Source organism: Syngnathus acus, chromosome 24 (genome assembly GCF_901709675.1).
Source record: "Syngnathus acus chromosome 24, fSynAcu1.2, whole genome shotgun sequence".
NCBI classification, from domain to species: Eukaryota; Metazoa; Chordata; class Actinopteri; order Syngnathiformes; family Syngnathidae; genus Syngnathus; species Syngnathus acus.
The window spans coordinates 5,809,451-5,833,177 of record NC_051108.1 but is presented as its reverse complement, the minus strand read 5'-3'; the positions used below and the strand labels follow the sequence as shown (position 1 = coordinate 5,833,177).

Genomic DNA, 23,727 nt, shown 5'->3' with positions numbered 1-23,727 from the left:
ATCCAGTTGTTATCAAGAGCTGTCCCTTGTCATTTAACGAAGAGGTGTCTTAATTTGAGAGATAATTGCACGCGTAGAATTTCTATATTTGTCCTCTGGAGAAGGAGGAGGAGGAATGTTACAGCAAGACGGCAGGTCAGCCGTGTGATCGTCAAGCTTCTCTAAATATCCTTGTGCATTGGGATCCACAGCACTGAAATATCCAAACAACGTTTTTATTTTGTCTGTTCGGAAATGTCCTTGCGCCATTCTCTCCTGGCAACGTGCAGACTAATTGAGGCTCTCTCGCTCTTTTTTTTTTTTTCTCCTTTCTTTCTGAGCCACATTCATCTCAGAGGCGATGTTGCGCTTGATTGTCTCGTGGATTAGCATAACAACAAAGGATAGGCTTAGCTTTAATTCCACTAACTCTTGACCAAGCTTCTTTTTGTTACCTTGTCTGCCGGTCATGTGGATTAGCAACCCCCCCCCCTAGCCCTCCTCAATGGTCAACACAGACTTTTTTATTTTTTAAACTTCATAGTTGTGACTGCCGATGAGTCCTCTCGTCTTGAGCTGACAGCTGCAGTGACAGCGCTAGTAAAGTTCCGCTAACATTTGCTTAATATCCTGCATTGTTGTGTGCTATTTGCCAAACACTTATTTTTTTACCCCCCCCCCCCCCCCGTGTTTGTCGAGAAGCCTTTTAGTCCCGAACAATCTGTCTTTGCTACGCCGCGACTCGGAACCGTAATCCCCCGTCAGCCTGTTTGAAGTCAATTGCATGTGTTTTTCCTGGTCTTCGTTACGCTTGAAAGGGACTCGCGTGGACTTTTGTCATCCAACAGATTGTGTGGGTGTGTTGTGTGTGTGAGTCAGAGAGAAATAAAATGCCCATATCAGCAATCTGCATGGCTTAATCTTGTGGTAAAGCATTGTGGGTTTCCCTAGCAAACAAGTGGTGAGGCGTGCAAAAAGGAATTTCAGGCCTTCCAACAGTGACGGCCACGCCATTGACAAAGCTCCTTTCAAAGATTAACAATCGAAAAATCGTATGACACAGACGCGCACACACATGCCCACACACCCTTGGCTGATTTGTTCCGTGGTCACGCATGGTGGTTTTCTAATTTCGCTTGTGGTTGATATTAAGTACGATTTTCTTCCTGGCTCTTGCTTTGTTTAAGGTTACTGGTCCAGCCTGTAGCATTTCATTAATGCCAACTTAACATCGCCGCCACTTGGCAGGACTGCGGAAAGCGGCACGTATAGCCACGAGCTCCGGGTAGCGTTCAGTTTGAGTTGGAAGGACTGCCGTGGCCCGTTGCGGTAATTCAGCGCGCCACATTTTTAATCCCATTATCAGAGCAAAGCATACAACAACTAACAACATGGCGAGCTTGTTTTCTCCGGCGCTTTGGGGCATGTGGGTGAGCGGCGGGGGTCGGCGAGTTGCGCTAGACTGGCTGCCGGAGCAGGTGACATCTGTGACCCAACACAAGAGCGGACACATGCTCCTTCCTCAAAAGGCTTCTGGCACCGCGCTCATGCCAACACAAACACATTTTGAAATAATTCACCTGAACTCATTTTTACATAGACTGTACATCAAGACATTTCAGAATGGGAAGAAGCTTTTTTCCCCAAAATAAATAAATAAATACATAAATAAATAACCAATCAATCAATCACAAATAAATCACAAATAAATGAAATTATAAATACAAATAAATAAATAAATAAATAAATAAAACGACCTAGTATATAAATATTGCTCCACGCCAAAAGCAATGGAAAAAATCATCAGCGAACGGCGGTCGATTTTTATGCAGTCATTTCATATTTTGTCGACAGAGGCTACAGTAATTGTATTTCTAATTTAATGCCAAGATAACCAAAGGCGAGATCGATTAAACATAAAACAAGAACACAAAGCGAGCGCAGACCTTGTTGCCAAGGCGTAAACATTTGTCACCTGAAAAAAAAAAAAAAAAGAAAATCCATGCGATGGCTATTAAAGATTTAATATCTTAGTTGTCCCACACATCTATAATATGAGACATATGTTGAGATTTTCAGCGGTGCAAAAATTCACTTTGAAAGCGAGCGAGTGTTTGCATTTCCACATGCAGGGCTTATTCCATACTGCGCTTTCCAAATGAAATTGAAACTCCCCTACTCCGCTCAATCAAATGATTGATCTTCCTTTGCCTCGCTTTCTTCGCCATTATGTCTAACGGAGGCACGAGCTGGCCGGCAAATTAACTGTATATTAAAACAAAGCTTCAACTTTCACCTAATTCACTTCTAATTTCCCGTCAGTGGACAGAATGTAACGCGGGCGATAACGAATATAACAAAACGATTGTCAAAAGCGTTGAGCTAATCCGCCCCAGTCAAGACTGACGGTCATTAAAAGATAATTTAACAATCACGATAAACAACGTCACCATCCAAGTTCTTTATCTGTCCTTATTTCTCCGCAGCGCACACAGTTTCATGCTTACTTCCCCCTCACCGACTCCCGACAATGGAATCGGAATTGCAGGAATAACTTAATAAAGCGCCGTCTCGCCTTCTGACCCTTCTATTTATTAAATGTGATCACCTCCCATTTAGGTGAGCTCACGGACGACTTACTTACTTTCCGTTTGCGAGTCAGCTCCACTCAAGTTAGTCACATGACATTGGCCGGAGCTCGGCGGTGCACGAGGTGGCCGTCTGTTCCCACTGTTAGGTTCTACACTCCCACTGATTGTCCAGATGGACCCGATCTGAGCGTTGCAAATTCACTCCGAGAGCCACCGGCAATTTTCCCCTCTGGAAACGAGGCAAAAGTTGCCTACAAATCGTTTGTTGAGAGTAGAAACATTCGGTATAGCCGAATAACCGAAGCCAATGAAAACATTGCGGAGGGAAGAAAAAAAAAAGAAATTCAACAGTTTGTACGTAACTTATTTTCGACCGGAGGTCAGTTCTCAAAAGATGTCCGTGACGATACTTTGAATCGACGGCGCGAAGCCAAACGGCATGTCTTTCTTCAATTTTGACGATGATCGATTCCGAGTTGACAGTTTCAAGGGCAGCGCTCGGAGAAATGATTCGGTTACTGTTTGGCGGAATACTCTGTGACCGTCTACAATTTTTACATTTCCTACATTGAAATATAGCTTGACTTGGAGGTTGTTGTGATTTATGAATAGGGTGGAACTTGAAAGGTCAAAATTATTCACATTTTGAAAGCCCTCCCCCCCCCCAAGAAAGCAATATAAATACAAGCAATAAGTTAAGAGTCAACTGTCGTGTTCATAAAACTTTCCAGTTCGTAACTTCAAAGTGAAGGTAGTTTTTTTATTTTATTTTTTTTAAAAAGCAGATACCATGAATTCAATAACCCAGTGAAAATGCACAAAAACCCAAAGATCATTCAATTATTCAGTGCAACTTTGCTCTTCTGTTCTGTGTTGGCCTGCTTCACACTCATAATAAAACAAGTTCAATTCACTCGAGGCGCACACACACACACACACGCACACACACACACACATACATACACACTTGCGTGTCTTTTTTCCCGTATTCTTCACAGCACACTTTTGCTGTGAGTGCTACCGCAAATCTCGGAGCGTCTTATTTGTCCTCAGCCTGGCCAATTTGGGTCACATGGTCATCTCTCTTGACTTGTTTTCATCTTTAATTCAGCCATCTTGGCTCCTGTTGAAGTCCGTCGTCCGACCATGTGTGGTTTCCAATTTTACACATACGACCTCCCCCCGCCAATCTTTTTAATTCCCTTCCTCTCAATATTTCTTCACAGCGCTCCAATTCTCTTCTTCCCTCCGAGTCGTGTCTCTTCCCGCCCGCCCGCCGCCATCTCGCCCGCCCGCAGCCTTTAATCATCCCCGTTTCCGCTCGCCTTGTCACATTTGGCCCCCCGCGCATGTCTGTCCGTGCCTCGTCACAAAAGCCCGGCGCTCGCTCGGCTGACATGGCGCCGCACCGCCGACGGCTTCTGATGTCCGTGGCACATGCGCTGACCTGTTCCCCCCCCTCGCTTCTTCGAGCTGTGACATCATCAAAGTGGGACGCGGCCCCGCCCTGAGGGCTTTCAATATGATAAGAACCACTTCATCAGAAGAGGGAGGAGAAATAAATTACTTTTTTCGCCGCACGCTTGAAATTTCCAAGCAAATCAGGCACCAAAGATCTCACGAACGGATGACAACCGTATGCAAATGAAGTCCAAGCACCCAGAGACTCTTTAAATAAAACATCGGGGTTAAGGACACGAGTCTGCTCTTTTTCCATAAAGTCTCGTCTCATGGAGCGGACCCTGCTGGGTGAACGCATTCTGTGGAGTCATTAGCACAATGAAGATGGACCACTTGTCTCCCTCGACCTGATTTCCACAGTACAGTGGAGCCTTCAAGGGCGGCCATTTTGAGATGCTGGTCACTCCAAAATGTGTTTGCTTTGTGTTCACAGCTATGGTTTAATCCCAGCTCAATCCAACCTTTCCCAGTTGGACCCCCTCCCCTCGTTCCCATCGTCAACCACATGACACAAAGAACGCAACAATCCTCCTCCTAGCATATGACAGGAAAGAAGGAAAATCAATGTTTCCCCTTTAAAGCCATTAAATCAAACCGACATAGATGGAGTCTATCCCGTCACAAGCCAATCACAAGGCAGATTTGAATAATAGCTTAAAAATAGTCTTCTACTTTGAAAAAAATGTTAATTGGGCGCATCAGTTTTCATCAGACAGCAGCTTATGATCATTAAAACCCCAATTACAGTCCGCCAGCGCATTTTCTGTTTTATGTCTCGGGGACTATTTTTCTCCTCATTATTGTTCAAATGTCACCCTCTGATCCAGTTTCTGTTTGGTCATTTGATGGGAAGGTGAGCCGGGTCCTTTTTTTCTTTTTTTTTTTCCCCCCCCCCCAGTCGCGATACTCCAGGCAGGTCGGAGCGGCGAAAGGCCGAGATTAGATCCTCCCCCTGATGTCTGTGATGGCGAGCTGACGGAGCGAGAGAAATGGCAAAGGGAGCCCATTAGGATGGGGTCCACACTGATCCATCCATCCAGATTGACGGCTGAGAGGACTGGCGAGCGGTCGCCGTTCATTAATGCCGAGAGTCCAATCACAGCTCCGACGCGCACCGAGCCAGTCGTGCGAGAAAGCGGGCTGGCCGAGCGTGGGCGCTGATGGCTTCACTGCCTCAATTGATGGGTGCTTAGAGGAGCCGGAGAGAGACGGAGCATCGGGTCGGCCGTATCAATGCCTCGGCCATACTTTGAGCCCAGTATCGACTTTTGTACTTTACTGTTAAAAATGTTCCTCCCGGCGTCTCATGAGAGGATGACACCAGAATGGTCGTGCTGACAAGTCACATGGTCCATAGAGAGCATTTATCCGCTTTAAAAACAGATCCGGCTCCAGTCCGATCGCTGCCATCTCTGTTATTGAATATGAAAAAGCTTTTTTCTGTCATCTAATAGCAAAACTGCCGTCAATGCCTTCGTTCAAGCCCCCCCCTTTGCTCAACGCTTCCCCTTTTCGCTTTATTATGCGGCGCCGTCCTCATGACACAGTGACAAATCGTGTCCGTCTCGTCACATGACGCACGAGCCTTGGCCGCACGTGTGTCGCGATTGCCGAGTGACTGATCGCGGGACGCGTCAAAGGCATGAAAGAGAGGCCTCGAAGCACCTCGGAATGAAATCAGAGCAGGTTCTGCTCCATCCATCAGCGCCGCCATAATGAATTCCAGGAGGCCGAGCATGCTAACAAGTTCATTATTCCAGCTCGGTTTAGGAGTAATTACCATTTTGCATCCAAAGCTATTCCAGTCCAGGTCGCTCTTGTCAAATTAAGCCAAGTGTGAATGCAGATAAATATTTGCATAAGGCGCACAAGGTGGGCCTCGGTGACACGTCTCCGGCGCGGCCGTGTTTGTCTTGGCTGTGAGATCTGTGAGAGGGCCCGATTTGAACTTTGGCTTCCTAGTTCACAACATTTGTTTGCATTATGAGGCTCGGTCATGATTTAAAATGATTAAGGGGGGAAAGCAGCCCAACCTTGTGTTTGTCTTTCTCCACGCTCGTGTTGCAAATGTAACCGAGGAAAGCAAATTCTCACAAGTACCCTTTTGCTAAGGTCCAATCGGTTGATTGATTCACGACGTGGCATTTGGAACTTCCGATTGATTCTGGGAAATGTCAGTGATTTGACTCCCCCCCACCACCACCCTCATCGTACTTTGTATCATCGGCAGCCGGTTAAATGCGAAAATATCAGATGACGCCAAATCGAGTGATTCACCAAAACAAAACATTTTAATTCCTCTTTCAGGTTCACACGGGGATGGCAACTGCGTGAGTTAACATCAAAAATCCTCAAATAGATGATATGACTTTGCAAAGCCAGTACTGTATATTTGCACCATAAACTAAAATATCTATTTTCTCTCCAAAGTATGAACTGTGAGCGGAAAGAAAATAAATACCGTAATTTTCGGACTATAAGTCGCGGTTTTTTTCATAGTTTGGGTGGGGGGGCGACTTATACTCAGGAGCGACTTATATACATATATATGATTTTTTTCACTTTTTTGGGCATTTTATGGCTGGTGCGACTTATACTCCGGTGCGACTTATAGTCCGAAAATTACGGTAATCTACTCAATTTCTGCAGGGTGGAAATGTTGTTGCTAGGCAACTGTTGTTACCGTTCGACAGGAACCCTCAAGGTAAAGAGATTGTTGGGGGGAGGCGCTTTGTCTTTGCAATACAGACAAATAAGTGGACAAAATGGCAAATTCCACCATCGTGAAGTTTGTTTTGATAAATTGTCACTCCGCCGTGTAAAACAAATGCTTGCCAAAGCATTTTTCTTCCCGGTGATAAATGGAGCCAGAGCACCATTTTCTTCTTTTAAAAGCTACATTAGCGGTGACTTCGATGATTTTCATAAATTGATAAGATGAAGGTTCATTAGGCTGCTTTTGATAGTCCCTTTTAGTGGAAATGCACTTTGGGTGATGTGGGGCCTTCGGATTGTTTTTAGTCCGCCATTTTATTTGGCTCGAACCCGTCCCTCTCTCTGCCTTTGGCAAACGTCTGACATTGATGCAAGATTTTCTTAACACGATTCCTCATTTGCCCCCTCAGATTGGAACGTGGGATATTTATAATCTCGGGGCACCGGTTAATGGTATTTGCAAAGTTAAATCAGTTTAGTGCATGTTTTCCATAATGGCTTTGACGACACGGCATCGCCGGCGGCTCTGTCGCGAATGCTGGAAAAATGGCTCTAATTTGGGCTAATGGGCGAGTCAGCCGTCATCGTGTCCCTCGGTGGACTGCGACGAGCTCACGCACACGTATGACACAATAGATCAAGACGAGTTGACGTTTGTGAGTCGAGGGGGCGGGGCTTCTCCGTTACAGGTACCGAAAATGTAGACGGAGAGGTTAATCGCTAGCTAACCTAATCAAATCATTTGTCATCAGATGAAAGTGTTTAACCTTGCTTTGGGCCACTGTCTGCTAGGAGATAGATGTGACGCGTCGGCGTGAGGCGCACGGCTGTCAAAAAAAAAAAAAAAAGCCGCAAAGTGATTATGGACGATAAACGACTGCGGCTTTTACGTTTCCAATCAATGCTCCTGCTTGAAAGTAAAAGGTGCGCATGGAACTTTGCAACGTGAGCTGGGGCGTTTGACCGCGGTTGGGTTGTTAAGATGGGAGGGGGGCGATGCAGCGATTAAACGACGGACGTCGGGATCCCCCCCCTCCGGTGGAGGGACGTCTGACTGCGGCCAGGCAGGAGTGCTGCAGTGGCTAGTTTACATTCCACAGCCGGCTAAGCTTCACCAACCTCAGCTCTGCTTAGACATGCACGCATTAATACATCCGCTCACGCCTGTATGCAGCATATGCCCTCATCATTTCCGTGATTCATATTCACGCGATCGCATATGCTCGACCATGTCAAAATTGACAATATTTGTTGAGATTTTTATAAAAACATCCCATGTGCACTTATTGTATTTCATTGCAATAGAAAGTGAAGCAACCCCAGCCCGTTTACAACAGTGCAGAGCAGTTTAGACTTACCCCCCATGAGACCCATTACCAGGGGTCTGTGGTTTGGTCTCTGGGCGGCTTCACTGCTCCGTGCGCAAAGATCAACTCCGTGAGATGACTTTATTAAGGATAGCGCTGTTCCCGAGTGCTAATGGGGTACAGTAGATCATCTGTAGACTGTCAGAACTGAGCCAAGGAGCTTGTTTGAGCTAAAAATAAATAAATAAAACAAACACAACACAATCCTTATAAAAGAGTTTATTGCAATGTTAAATTGGCATACGGATGAGTTTGTGGATAGTGTCCCGAATAAATTGACACAAATGACGCTGCTAATCCAGGGACAGCCATATTGACTTGCTAATTGCAGAGTCGACAAAAATCCTGCCAAAATGTAATCCGCTCCAATTTAGGCAATTGGAAATCAATAAAAAGAGTGTTCAATCAGTGGCCCGAGTATTTTATTAGTCTCCGTCGTCGTCGCCAAACAACACTTCCGAGACTGCACATTGACAAATATGTAAAAACCGGCTATGCGATTTTTGTATCCGTCAGCAGTGCTAGCTACTCGTTCCTCTCGCGCTACAAAAAACATTTATGTAATGTTAATAGAAGTGTCTCAATCGCCCTTGGGTGTGTCACTCAAGCGATCCAGTCACTATATTGGACCCGGCTCCACTTGAACATGTCATCTGAAAATCTGACAGCAAATCATCAACTAAGCCAAACATCGGAAAAATAATTCAGGGGATGCCTTCTTTCATCGACCTTCGGAACACGGTTTTATCCGCAGAATGAAGGTCCATGGAGAGAAGCAAACCAAGCCAGGCATTCTCGTGACACCAATATGACAATAAATGCATTCAAGTCTCCAGTTTAGTAGTACTGAGAAAACCACCTGTATGCACACGCATGGCCGTCGCCACGGGATGTTAATTCAAAGCATTTCCCGGCTCCCCTTGCCTTCCCGCAAAGCCGAGTTAAAAGGACGCGAAACGCAGCATGTTCCTTTTTTTTTTTCTTTTCCCCAGGAGAAAGATTATAATGAGAAAGCGCCATTATAGGTCCAGCAGGAGTCCGCGCCACCGAATCCACTGCCGTCTCTTTGTTAGTTAAGGGATAGAGCAGCCTTAGACGTCCTCGCGCTCGGCTTGTTAGCCAGCGGTAATGACCAGGCTGCGCGGAGCCAGACAACCAAGCCAAGCCGCTGGCAGGCCCGTCCGTCCTCGGCTCGGAGACAGGAAGGGGAACGAAACCAGACACCGCAGACGGCAGTAAGGAAGGGATAAGATCGAAACGTCCATGGAGGAGATTTATAGCCGTGGATTGTTATCAACATTGAGAGTCAAGCTCAAGATGGCACCTTTTTTGTTTCATCATGATTGATTGAGACAAGTGTTATTATTGTAAACTTCAAACTCCCTTGTTGGTTTTAAAATGTTTTTAGTGATGCGATAGTTTCGTTTTAATCTAACTGGAATTACCGTCGGTAATGAAAACACCACTAAGAAGAATGTTACTGATAAAATGAGGAAAATTCGAAATGTTTCAACACAATCATGGAAAAATAATACAAATTCTGGAAGCGGTTTCTAAGTGCATCACAAAAAGCTTTAGCTGTGTCAGATTTTTTTTGTACTATCATTGAAAATACATTATCAGGAAATCGCCCCCTGCTGGTGATATATTTTCTCCCCGCAACAAATCTGCACAGCATCAATACATTTCTTTCCCTCCACTGCATTTATCATTTTTTATTCTGCTCCTGCGTTAAATGGTTCCCGGATGGACCGTATTTATTTATGATTCGGAATCTATTCCGACTCATATCCTGCGTGCGGTGACGGAGCGCTATTGTCACGCTTCTTTATTGTGTTTGTGTTACACGAGCGGATCAATAATGCAGCAGACGACACACCGCCCGTTTGGATTACAAGGCAATCTAAAGCAATAACACGCATCGGCTCCACCAGGAATTTGCGTGGCAATTGCGTGGTGTCGCACAGGTAATCATTCCAATGCGCTCTGACGGCCCCGAACCGAAAACGCGGATCGGCGAAGGTATCCGAAACAGTCGAGACCTGTTAACTGGCTTATTTTTGGGGACTTTTTATTTTTCACCATGCTTCAGTTTGCTGAATTGAATCCATTAATAGTGCCTGAGGGATGGATTTGCTTTTGAGGAAGCGTTTCATTCCTCAGCTTGAGTCGTATTGATAGCTTGCATTTCCGGGCAAGTATGTAACAGAAAGCGCCGTTTTCCCCCCGTCGTCGGCGTCAAAACGCATCCCGCAGCTTGTGCATCATAGCTGTCAAGCGGACTTTGATTATTCCGCCGGCCCCTCCCTCATTGCGAGATTCTCGACTCCGAGCGTAATGTTGTGTGAAGACTCGCCAACATCTGCGGCGATGGCCGCGGCGAGCGGCCACGCCCGCCGCGGCCTCGGTGGCTTTGCCAAGTCCGCCCACATTACCTCAGCCACCCCCACCTCATTGTGTTCTTTCCAAAAGCCATCTTTCATCCGGACTATTGATGCGGTCCCAGCTGATACAGCACTACTTGACTGGAACCGGGCTGGCTCGAGTCTTGATGCGCATCAACCTGTCCCTGAACCAGAAACAAGCCAAACACAACTTTCTTCCCTATTTGCATCTCGTCCCAGAGGGCTTGTGTGTTGTTTACGCCGCCACCCTGCAAAAGCATCTGCAAACGATGATAAACGGCAACTGGAAGATCCTCCAGCATGATAAAATTCCAGCGCTCACCAGCAGTGACATCAAGAACTGGATGTGCTCACGTGACCGTCTCTCTCATTGTGTCATAGTTTCGCCCCAAATATGGAAGTCGTTGCTATGTGTGTGCAGACCAAGGCCTTAGCCATGTGACGAAAACATTTTCCACACCGCTATGGAACTTTTATCCAGCCGTAGCGTTTATGTCAAGGCATTCGACCGCAGAACCTTCGATTTACTAACTTTGTCGTCTGAAATGACAGCCGTCAGTCATCTTGCCTGCCAAGCGCTCCCGTCACTTGGTTAGCCAGCATTGGCTAGACGGCGCGGATCAGGAACGCTCAGTCAATGCAAAAAGCCTGCTGAGCAAGCAGAAAGATTGATGGACGACGCTGTCTGGACGACTGTCAGCACCTGCTGCAGAAGGACGACCAGCAGGATGCGATGCGCAAGTCTTGGCGTGCATCTCTTCATTGATTAATCGATAAGGGGTTGGGCAAGACTGCCTTGTTGCCTTTCCATCTTAATTTTTCCATCTCCTGAACACATTTTCAACAACTTGTTAGAGAACAATAACTGGGGGCGTTCTCCTTAATATTATATTAATATATATTATATATTATTTTTATTTTATATATATATATATATATAATTTTTATTTAATATATATTATTTAATATATATTATTTAATATATATATATATATATATAACTGCACCTAGGCTGTCTTTTTTATTTTTTTATTTTATTTTAATAGAACCTAACAGTTCGGCCCAAGCACGGCCGAGAGAGCAAGAGAGTGTGTCAGGTGCCTCTTCCACTAACAACATACAATATTGTGTGTTCAAGCAAGCCAAGGGTGGCTACTCGTGAGTGATGACGGCGTCCCTCCGGCAAAGCCCAAACCCTCCGCTCTGCTGACGGCGACTCTTTTGCCACAACAGATTAAACTTTTATTGAAGCGGTCAAAAGAGATTATGGCATTTGCCACTGCATCTTGCAGAGTAATAGCACTTGGGCACCAGGCCTCATACATCAACCCCCGCCCCGTATCTACAAAATAACCTACAAAGAGGTCACAATCGAGCGGAAAGGGGGGGGGGGGTATTCGAGTGTAAGCCGATGGCCCGTAAGGCGGCGAGTGAGAAAATGGGGAAGTCGAGCGAGCAAACCAGAAGCACAAAAACCGTGACGGGGACAAAGCGTTCCGTCAATATGATGTTTGTTATGAGGCATGATGAAAAAAATGGAGATGTGAGGGAGCCAGCAAGCGGAATTAAGCAGAAGTGTGTGTGGGGGGGGCAAGAGGTGCTGTCAGCAGGCAGGTGCACTGGTACAAAGGCTCCAGTCCGTCTCTGTGTGTCAATTATTTATTTCATAGTCTCCATTTATATTTATTCATAGCTGTCGTCAGTTCATGGATGAATACAGAAGGATGCACCTTTGGGCATTTTGGAGTCTTGAAGAAATTGGAGCATGCAGAAGGAACTTGAAGGGATGGACTGGGGGGGGTCAGGGGCGCCCTGCTTTGGAAATGTCACTTATTTAAGCAGCCTTGAGAGAAAGCGTCTAAGGGTTTGAAAAAAACGTCGTGGTCTTTTTAATTGAAAAGATGAACGGTAGGGCGGCCATGTTGTTTACATCTCGACTTTTTTTTCCTCTCCATCCCTTCTCGGCCCGGGGAAAAGCAAGCTTTTAAGAGTGACCGTAAAATAAATGGATATGTCACTCTGTGCTGCGGGGATTCTGAGGTCGCAGAGCAAAGGCGATGTGGTTCAAAGACAAAGAGTTGAGCTAATGTAGCAGAAAGTGATGAATCGGTTGGAGCTGCTCTGTATAAAAGTGCCCCTCTGTATTAGTCCCGACTCGGATCCCTCGGGGAGCACTCTTCAGCCGTCCCCCCCGCCTGCTGCCTTGCTTTCTACAGCCACCATCTTTCTTCCAATTACTACCTCCCCGGCTTCCACTTTACCTACAACACACTCTTTATTTTGACCCTCTCTTTTTTTTCTTCCTGCCTCCCTCTATATTCCGACTCGCCCACCTACTGCCTTCATCTCCTCTGTCAAAGACATAGAAAGAGACCACCTTGGCTCGTATTAGAATTTTCTTTTTTTTTTTTTTCCTCAGCCAGGGTATAATGGGAGTCAACCGCACATCATAAATTCTGGGACAGAAGATGAGTGAGGTGAAAAAGAGTGTTTAAAGGCCTTGGCTGAGCTGGGAGTTTTTATTGAGAGCTTATTGCTCGAGTGGTGGCACAGCGCACTGTTTTCGGGTCCTAACTTTGGTGATTGGGAGTAAACAACTGACAAATAGTGCACCCCATTTTCTCATAATTAGTCGTCAATCCAATTATTAATTGGCTTAATTCGTAAAAGCTGTAATTTTTCGTCCTCCGGTGTATTCCGACTCTCATTAAGAGCTCGTCCAGACTACTTGGGGAAGGTCGGCCAGCGCTGTACGCGGTTATGACGCACCCACGCTGACAACCGTTGCACCCCAGGCTGGTAAAGGTCAGCCGTCATTGGGATTCATTCCAAAGGGGGCACAGAGCTGGCAGGAGTCTGAACTAGTCCAAACTCCCACAGATAATGACGGCTGAGGTTCTTTTATGATATTGGCTTCCCTCAAAAATTGTCTTCCTCAAAACTACCACGTCAAAACTAATTGATCATTTTTTGAAATAACGCCCCTAACGCGCCCTATAAATTGTCATCCGCAGCTGCCCGAAAGCAATAGACTTCTTTTCCCTTTCCCTGTGTGTGACACAAACACACACTCGCCCCAATGCAGAGCCAGTTCATCACGCTCACTGACACGGCGAATTTAAAATGCCGACCTTGACACGTCTCGGCACCTGGAATCCACCTTCACTCATCACGAGGCATCTTAGGATGGCAGGTGAGGCCGTCGCCCGGGCCCCCATTTTTTATTTGGACATAAAAAGTCATAAAAGACGAGAATGATGGATGCTTTTTTAAATTTGACTGCTAATCATATGTCTCCCAGTTCTAATTAGAAACTTGTTTGCATAAACCATTACCACCTGCTTGCCCCCCACTAATTTGATGCGTGTAATTTTTATGGCTCTGTGTGTGTGTGTGTGTGTGTCTACGTGTGTGTGAGCGTGTGTGTCAGCAAATTCTTTGCAGCGAGAGCCTTGGAGGCGAGCCCAAGTGTTTTACTCCCGTACGCACCGCTAGCTTGCTAGTCGGTGGTTGTTGAAGTCGAACTTTACTTGGACCTTTTCTGCCACCTCTGCATTGAGGCTGGCAGCCATTTTACAAAAAAAAAAAGCAAAAAAAGAAGCAACTCACTTCCTCCAGTTGCACTTTTTCTTTCGGGATTTTCCAAGTTTTACTTTGACACACATGCACTGCTAGCAATTAAGATAACAGAAGGCTAACTCAAACTCCAAGCCAGCTAGGCGCATTTTACTTTTCAGTTTTGCTCACTTTAGTCAGTCCTTCATCTCCGCACAGCACTTACTCGGCCTCTGAATTGCTTTTTTGCCATCCCACTCATAAAACTCAGGGGGCATATTTGCATGGTTTCTGGGGGATTGCTACGCTATCCTAATGTGCTATATGAGCAAGCGGTATAGTGCTCAATGCAATTTGACGGCGCATCTCAGCAGTCGTTCAGTTTCAATTTCTCGGCTCTTACCTACGCTGTATTTATTCCGAGGCACTTGACCTGCGCTCTTTCATCATTCTATTTTGCAGTTATCGAGTCATCACCAATGGCCTTATACTGCTTATAGTTGCATTCATTATCTATACGGTGAAGAATTTTGCAATTCATATCCAGCTACCGGTAATTGATGCCACATGTCTCTTTTTACCCGACTTCTTGAGCTTTGAAATGTTATATTCATGGGCGAGTGAAATGAAGAAATAAGAAGCTTGTGAATTTAAATGAGTTAAAGACGCTGGTTGAAACGGGACGAAATTGAAAATTTTGCGCGGCAACAACGCTTTACAATTAACTGCGGTTTCACGTCACAAACTGGATGTTTCAGTTTCAGTTTCAGTTCATTTAAAGGAAAGGTCGACATGTAACATCAAAGTTTCATGGACTGGCCTTACTCAGTTCAAGAACTGTTTTACAGCAGGTTCCTATAACATTACATACATTTCAATACAATATATATATATATTATTGTTAATGGGTGCAAGTTTGGTTTGTTGTTAAAAAAATGTGTATAGCCGTTTAAATTGCATAATAGAGGTGGCTGATCTGATTTGAAGGGGTATCTTATTCCAGATCAAAATAGATGTGCGGATAAATGAGTTTAGACCAAAATTGTTCTGGTATGCTGGGGTTCGGACGAGGTCCTGTGTAACTGAGCGGGTGATGCGGGCCTGTCTTTCATTACGGCCTGGGATGAGTGAATTAACTATAGGTGGGAGAGAATTTGTGTGTAGTCGATAGAAGAGTTTTATTGCCATAAGAATTGTGTAATTCTGGAAGGTTAGTGCATTGGAGCGTGCAAGTGACGTGCAGTGATGGGTCCAGATTGATAGTCTGCCATGTATTTTATATGCTCTATTGTATAGTCTGGCTATGGGATCCAGAGTTTCTTTTGTGGTGAGAGACCAAATGGGAAGACAGTATGATAGAATGTAGATAAATATTTGAGACATTATGGGTGAGATATGGCCTGATCTTGTTATAGACATACAGTTTCTGTTTGAGCTTATTAGTGAGAGTGTTAACTTGTTTTTTGTAGGTGAGGTGGGAGTCCAAGTGCACTCCAAGATATTTATATGTTTGTGACTACTAGAGTTTGATCCGATAGAGTAATGGGGACCGTTATGGAGATGTTTTTCCTAGGGGAGTGGAAATACATTATTTCAGTTTTTTTTTTATATTGATCGTCAAATGGTTTACTTTTAGCCAGTCATGTAGGAGCTGGAGATCAGAAGTAAGTTTGGAGTTTATGGTTTCGATGTTCAGATCTGAGGTGAAAATAACTGTGTCGTCAGCATATAATATGATTTGAGTTTGTTTGCATATGTTGGGCATGTCATTGATGTACATAATGAATAATAATGGGCCCAGTATGCTGCCCTGGGGAACACCAGTGGGAGATGGTAAGCTACTGGCATGGGTTTTGTAAAAGTCTGTGTTTAGTTCATATATGTCTTTGGCCTTTGAGTTATTGAGTGAGCTGAGAATACCGGATAACTCTGAGAGCGTAATCTCAGAAAAGGTTAGCTTGTCTGATGAGGGAGTTATAGGTGTGGGTGGAGCCGGAGGATCAAAGTGTTCTGTCAGTTCTTGAATAGAGGTGATGAAGTAATTATTAAATGCATTTGAAATCTGTTCCTGATCAGTAGTGAGTGTGTTTTGTAAAGATATTTGTATGTTGTTGTTTGTATTTTCATGAGTTTGCCCAGTGATGGATTTTAGTATCTGCCAGAGGATTTTGGGGTTCGTGGCGGCCTGAGTGATTTGCTCCTGGAAGTAAGTGGTTTTAGCCTTACTTATCTCTAAGGTGCATTTATTTCGAAGCTGTGTGAGAGCTGTTTTATTTTCAATGGTTTTTATTGACCTATACAATTTCAGTGCAGTGGTTTTCTGTGCGATTAATCGTAGACTGAGTTTTCTGGTAGTAGTGTATTTTTTCTGTATGGCTTCTATACGATTCTGGAAATCTGCTAAGATTTGTTCTGGGTCGGTGAGTGCTAGTTGATTGCTCCAATCAATATTCTTTATTTCGGTTTCATACTGTGGTAGCTTAGATCTTGGTATATTTGAAATAGTGCACTGTTGATGATTTTTCCGAGGTTTAAAGTTTTTCGTAACTGTGTATACGAGAGAATGGTCTGATACAGCTACATGGATGACTCCTGATACGCTATATTTTGCGGGTTGATTGGCGAAGATGAGATCGAGAATAGAGCTGCGAGTGTGACATATTCTAGTTGGTTCTTTTATCAGTTGGTGGAGTCCTCATTTTTCTGCCATGCTTTTTAGAGGTTTGGATGATTTGTCTTTGTCTAAGTTCAGGTCGCCAATTATGATATATTCCTTTGTTTTTATATTTTTAGTAATATTGGATAGGTTTTTAATATAATCTGTGGGGTTTGTGTTTGGCGGCCTGTAACTGGCAATAACTGTGATTGCATGTTGGTTGGTAAAGCTGATGACCATTGTTTCAGTTTCTGTTGTTGACCTCGCGCAAGGATTTGCGCTCGTGAATATGGAACAGATTTAACGTTTACGATTGTCCGCCTCGACCATCTCTCCTTTGATGACTTTGTTCGGAAGCTATGCCGCTTTAGATCCTCCTCGGTAGCCAAAAATGGTTTTGCAGGTGATAAATCTTTGAGCCTTGACGGAGTCCTATACAAGCCTAAGTGCTTTTATTTTTCATTTTTTACAAGTAATGGGAACGGGAGATTTAAAATTGGTAGAAAAAATAAAATATGCCCTTTTTTGCTGAGGTCTGTACCAAACACACAGCATCTGGCTGATGATTTGCAGGCGGTGGCAACTCTGTAGTACCCCCAGAGTTTTATTTACGATGTTTTATTCGAACACGTTTGACCTCATAAAACCGCAGTTGCAGCGATTTGGATATTACACTTTGTCACATTTCAATCATATTTTGATGAATCGCTCAGGGCCAGACACCAGCTCACGCTCATTTTCTTTTCCTTTTTTTTTTCTCCCGTGTTAAATCTGACTCTTTCACATCCGTCCCCCAAGGAAAAGGCTGAAAATACATTGCAAAGCACTCGCCCGACCAAGAAAATGGCCAGTAAAGCTGCTTAGAGTTTATTTGTGGGCAAAGTGTGGCGGCAACAGCTGCTGCTAAATCGGAACGCTTTTCGACACCATATTGCTCGGCATACTCGTATTTGGGGTTGCGCAACGTCGGTTGGCCGCCACCTTTGTTGTCATTTTTAATAAGAGCGGTGATGTCGCTTGACAAAATTTTTTCATTTTAATTTATTTATCTATTTATTAATTTATTTTTTTTATTTTATTAGCTTTTAGCCCAATTTTTTCATCATTTTAGCCATTTTTTGTATCACAGCTATAAAATACTCAAATATGATGGCTTTGGTATCAAAAAGTAGAATCGGTTTATCCCTGCATAACATTGCATGCGTCCCCCACGGCAACACATATGAATATATTGTGTCGCGTTGACATAAGTAAAACATATATTGATACCGGAGATATATTCATGCTTCTGCCGGAGCGGTCATGTTTGTGTAATCCAAGTCTACCTCAGCTGAGCTCCATGTATAATTCAGTGGTGGACCTCATCTCGTGGCATATTGCCTAGCGAGCCCGGCCTCGCTGATAGATGACCTCTGTTGCGAGAAGACTCACATCCGAGATTGAATCGGTAATGACCCCCGTGTGGCACTGAGTGGGCGGGGCTAGTGGCACAATCCATATACTGCCGTGCCACCCGATACGGTTCTGACAAAGGGAGGACGGGCACAGAGAGGCTCAGTGTTTCAAAGTCCAAGGCCAGATTGGGTTTTTGTCATTTAAAAAAAACTGAAATATTTAAGTTTGTCTCAGCTCCTGAAGGATGAGCCTGCGCAATTATTAGAAAAGATCAATACTGGTAATTCCCCTCATTATGAACACAATAACCTGCTTCAACATAAAAAAATAAATAAAAAATCACTTTGAAGTTTTATTCATGTCACGGAAACTCATCATTAAGCTAACTTTCAAGTGTTATCTTAATATTCTCTCCTTGGCAGCCTCATCCAGCGGTTTTATATTTAGCCGTTTTAGTGTTCTGAACATAAACCTCATTATGGCTTTCAAACCCAGTGAAAAGCTTGCCTTTTTGTTAAGTCCCAGTCGTGTATTAGCCTTCTGGAGTGCGGCCCTCTCACAGCTCTTATTTTCCATCATAAAAATCCTCCTCGGCTTGCCTGCCCCACCCGCCCGCATGCGTGCGTGCTATAAGAGCAGCGCCGCTTGCGTCGACCGAGGTCAATCACAACAACAACAACTGCAGCGTTCGGGAGCAAATGTTCTGATTTCCGGAAAAAACAACATCAACGATGAAAAGACAGAATATGACGTGGGAACTTGCAAACTCCCGATAACCTGCTGCCTTGGCCAACTGACAGCCCCGTAAAACATAACAGCCTTTTTTTTTCCCCGCCTCTCTCGAAACCCAAAATGTCTCTCGGATGAGGCATGTTCCCAAAAACCTCAACGCAAACAAGTCCTGCCACTCTTGATTCAAGTCTTCCTCAAATACCGTGACCTACATAGCTGAGATTTTTTTTTTTTTTTGCAAAAAAGAGTGGCTTGGAAAATGTCAGCCTTTCCCGCCATCTACCGTACGTTGGACATAGCAATTGTTGCTATGGTAAACTAGACTGGCGACTGTCAGCCGGCTTTCCCGCTGCCAGGCGAATCCCGTCAGGAGCACTTTTCTCTGTGCCGAACTCTCACAAGAGACTCGGTCGGCCATGTTGTCAATCAACGCCCGCTGCGAAAGTCAAAGATGCTCGGTATTATTCTAGATTGCCGCGGTACACGCCGTGGGATGATAGCTTGCGCGGCGGAGCAACGCGCACACACATCTGCCAGTCTGGATCTCGTCACACGACGGCACCCGGTCGCCTTGACGTGGCTTTGTCAGTAAAGATGACAGGGAAGGTTGCTTCATAAACGCAGCGTGCGTCCATCTCCGGCTCCCCCCTGCTGCTCGGGGATGAAGGAAAATGATGATCGAGGGATTTTTTTCCGAGCTCGCCGTATCACCTTGAATTGCGGCTGCCGGGATGACGTTGACTGCCAAACATCTTGCACGCTTTGTTTCTCCCTGGCTTAGACCCAAAAGCTCCAAAAAGATTTGCCCCAACTAAACAAACTCAACACTTTGTGTGTTTCCGCAGGGCGCAACTTCAATAAACAAATCCGAGGGGTCTCGGAGAAGTTGCTGAGACGGTCCGGGAAAGGTTGGCAAACGCTGAGCTGGCTAGAGAGGACGCCATCAGGCGGACTCCGGAGTATGCTAACCATGCTGTAGCTAACGGAGGGGAACCGTTCTGGCTGAAAGCTGGAGAGGACTCTCCGCGCTCATATCGACTCAGAAGTTCTTGCTCCATCACTCCAAAGATGCTAAAGTTGCATTCCAAGTGGTGACGGGACTCGAGTGGACCGTCAGGCAAGCAGCCCGCTGGGTCGTTTTGGGGAACAAGCACATCAAGGAGGCAATTAGAGGTCGCACCATGCGGCCTTGGGCGGGTTCATGGCGTTGGATCACCCTGGTGCTACTGGCCTGGGGGACGCTACTCTTCTACATCGGCGGCCATTTGGTGAGAGACAGCGAGCACCCGGAGCGGTCCAGCCGAGAGCTCTCCAAGATCCTGGCCAAGTTGGAGCGGCTCAAGCAGCAGAATGAAGACCTGCGGCGCATGGCGGAATCGCTCAGGTGAGGAGGCAACTTGAAATATTTTTTTCCCTTTTGGTCCAGTGATTCAATTAAAAAGCCACTCTTGGGCCCCCGGTGGTCTAATCAGTCATTTTCAAATCCGTCGCCATGATGATTTTTCTTGATTTCCCTCAACTTGATCCACCCCTTGATTGCATCAGTTTATTTTGCGAGGCAAGCGGCCCCCATAAACAAACGTGGCTTCATCAAAAGCCAATCAGCGGCGGTGCAAAATACTTGTGCGACAAACAAAAATGGATGGTCACACTCCTCAGCAGATTTTGTTGTGGCTTTATTATACTTTGGCAGACAACTGCGTTGTTGTTTAAGCCCATTAAGCACGCAGCGTCTTTCTCACATTCAGGATCTGCGTAATGGAGAGACAGATGGTTCTCTCCGCCTACTCCTGCATGCTGACAGCGTTTCTTTTTTTTTGCACATTAACAATAAGTCCGTGTTTTGGGCGATGCTTCGATGAGCGCGTCGGTACTTCCTGATGTGCGCTTCAGATGCTGCCATCGCCGCTTCTCTCTGATATCCCCCATTCACTTTGATGTGCGGCTCTCATCAGTGTTCCCGATCACTAAAAATCCACACATGCCTTGCCACGGGCAGCTGGTCCCCGAATGAATCTATTTTTTATTTTATTTTTTTTTGTAATTATTCAAAATTGGCCCAGCAACAAAGGTTGAATTCATAGCATTAGGAAAAAGTCAAAACAAGAGCGGCTTTGAGTCCACCAACGTCCAGATGGGTCTCGGACACACTCTCTCTGCTCGTTGCTTCTTATTATTATAATGAAAACAGCCATTTTGAACTCAAGCTTGTATTGCAGTATACAGCAAAGCCATCCAAAACACCTTAAGCCTCATGAGCCTGTTTGCTTTATATTCTTAGCCTCGAATGTTGTTTTCCTTGCCACAGTATATCCGCCGAGCTTGGCTCAGCTCTGAGTCGGAGCAGTCGCATTTTCTCTTCAGCTCCAGTTTGTGCATGTGGCAGTCGCATTTTGTGCATGTGGACGAGAACTCCTCCAGTACCTCATCCAGGAGCGCCTATTATCCTTAAATTACTGTCCTAATAGTCGCAGAGCGAGCATTACTGCACTGCCCGTCACTGCCCCCACCCCCCCCCCCCCCCCCCTCCCCGCACCTTTCACCACCAAACTGCTGACAGCGCCATGGCGCCCGGCCAGACTGCCGCCCGCAGACCTTTGTGACAGACCCACTGACTCGGTACCAGCTCACTCACGTTGTGATTGACTAGCTCAGCCCACGTTTGACCCAATTCGCTGCCTGCGATGTCCCGCGGGTTTGGACTGATAGTACACAACTGCGTCAGTGTCAACAAAATGAGACACTCTTAAAAAGCATCCCACTGACTTCAGATATTGAAAAAAAAAAACCTTTCTGGATGGTTTCATGCTTCTCTCATTGAAATTCAGATCCATAAAAGTTACATTCATGGAGTGGGCTTGGACGTCAGTGTGGACTTGAGACGAGCAACCCCGCTGCGTGGCAAATGAGTTCCCGATTTGAACTTATGCATCAAAGAGCAGAATTACGCACTCAAAATACTCCAGGTCATGTTTACTTGAGCTCATTTGATTGTGCACGTTATTGATTTAGGCATCACACGTTATTAATTTGCGCAGGATAGCAAAAATAAAGCCTCAAGACGTCGTTTATGTACCACGGTCAATTAGTTCCTCCGCTGCTAATGAATGCATCGTTTTTCTCTTCTATAAGGTTCCCCGTCATTTAAAAAAAAAAAAAAAAAAAAAGGGAAGGACAATTGAACTAATAGGTCAGTGCCTCGAATTCGTATCGCCTGCCTGGCCTTTGGTTATTCAAGCTATTAGCGAGCGCCGGGAACAGCGCCAACCTCCCAACGAGCCAGTAGCATTAATGAGAGGTGAGCAAGGGGTCGAGCGGCTCAATCCGTCAAGGCCCCGCCCTCTCCGCAGCTGCCACTCACCTTCAGACGCCGGGCCACGACGCGGTAACACTCGACGAGCCCCGGCGGTGAGACATCGGCGAGAGCCGAGGGGGTGACGCTGACAGCTGTGCTGAGTGATGATCTCCTGATTGATCCCCGGGCATGTCGGCGGAGGTGATGCGGGCGGACGCTGTGAGGACAAGTGATAGACGTTCTGGCCAAAAGATCAGAACGCCTTCCATGCCGTCCTCGGTTCTTTTAAAGTACTCGTGAGGTTAAAAAAAAAAAAGGATTTGGGCTCCCAGGGTCCCTGTGATCTAGCATAACATTTGGCCACCAGACCAAAACAAATCTGCCTCAAGATGTGAACAGAGGTCAACACACACACACACTGGGTCCATTGTGAGTGTCGTGCGTTCTGTCAAGAAGGCCAGATGTGCTTGTCGAGCAATTTAGCGTGCAAATCAAGAATGCACCAATCGCCTTTGTCGAGTTTACGGTCACATTCCGGAGACCGCAAAAGGAACAACCGATAACCGATTTTGACACAATCCGGATCGTCAACACACAACTTCATTGTGTTTGCTCGAAATTTCACTTTGCATGCATTTTAAACCAATCGGATACTTTTTGGCTGGTTTTCATGGGAAAGCCAAACTTTTCTGCCCATTTGTGTCACGTATCGTGGCCCCTCTATGACCCTAAATGGGATGATGGATGGATTTTCACGATCGTCAGGTACCAGTGTGCCATAGCAGCTGTTTGCAGCTTCTCCAGAGATGCCATCTGGGATCATTTGGGCAGGGTGTTTCCGAAGCCGTGTCTGATTGGCTGTTTAACCGCTGCTGTGGATTTCGAAGGACGCTTTATCTCGTTCGAGTGTGGTCGCGTTAGACAGGAAATGCATCTCGCTCATATTTCAACAAATGCGTGTCACTCAAGTGGACACAAAGGAGGGAGACATATTTTTGACACCGCCATTGCGTAATATAATCGATACATGCTCCTCCCCCTTTTTTCTCAGTTCCTTTCATGGCGTGGAAGGCTGTGCAGCAGGAAGCACCGTTGCACCTTTAATTTCTCGTCTTTATGCCCGCCAGCGACTGATGTTCGTCACTCTGGGAGCAAATTGAGTTTGCACGTCTTGATGACTCATTAACGTGGCCTTTGCAGCACTTTGCCGATGCCCCTGTGTATTTTGGCACATTCCATTTTTGTAATAGTTTGAGGTAGCAGGGATGTTAAGGGGGTAATTTTTTTGGGATTACAAATGCTATATCATTAAGCTATAGAAATTGCTAATAACTGCTGAGTCATCACTCACAAATGCTAAAATCATCTGCGACCTTTCAAAAGTTGACCTTTTCAGTGCCACACAAATCAGGAAAAAAAAGAGTCTCGGACAATATTAATGTTACAAGACGTGAGGAATATGACGGGGCAGAATTTGCAATGAAGCTGTGTAGCAGTCTTTTGGAGTTTCCCCCGTATGGAACAGATAACGGAATATCTTATCTTATCTCGACACAGCTAGTACTTCCCAATCTGG

The 23,727-nt window shown here is 45.4% G+C and overlaps 1 protein-coding gene across 1 annotated transcript in view; it reads left to right on the top strand.

Moving 5' to 3' along the window:
- The window catches only part of fut8b (fucosyltransferase 8b (alpha (1,6) fucosyltransferase)), a 46,453-nt gene that overhangs the window by 4,635 nt on the left and 18,091 nt on the right, over window positions 1–23,727 (top strand). The window contains exon 3 of the mRNA XM_037244256.1: window positions 19,702–20,240. Within this exon, the coding sequence (XP_037100151.1) occupies window positions 20,038–20,240 (203 nt within the window). The 5' untranslated portion in view covers window positions 19,702–20,037. The remainder of the gene's footprint in view (window positions 1–19,701; window positions 20,241–23,727) is intronic.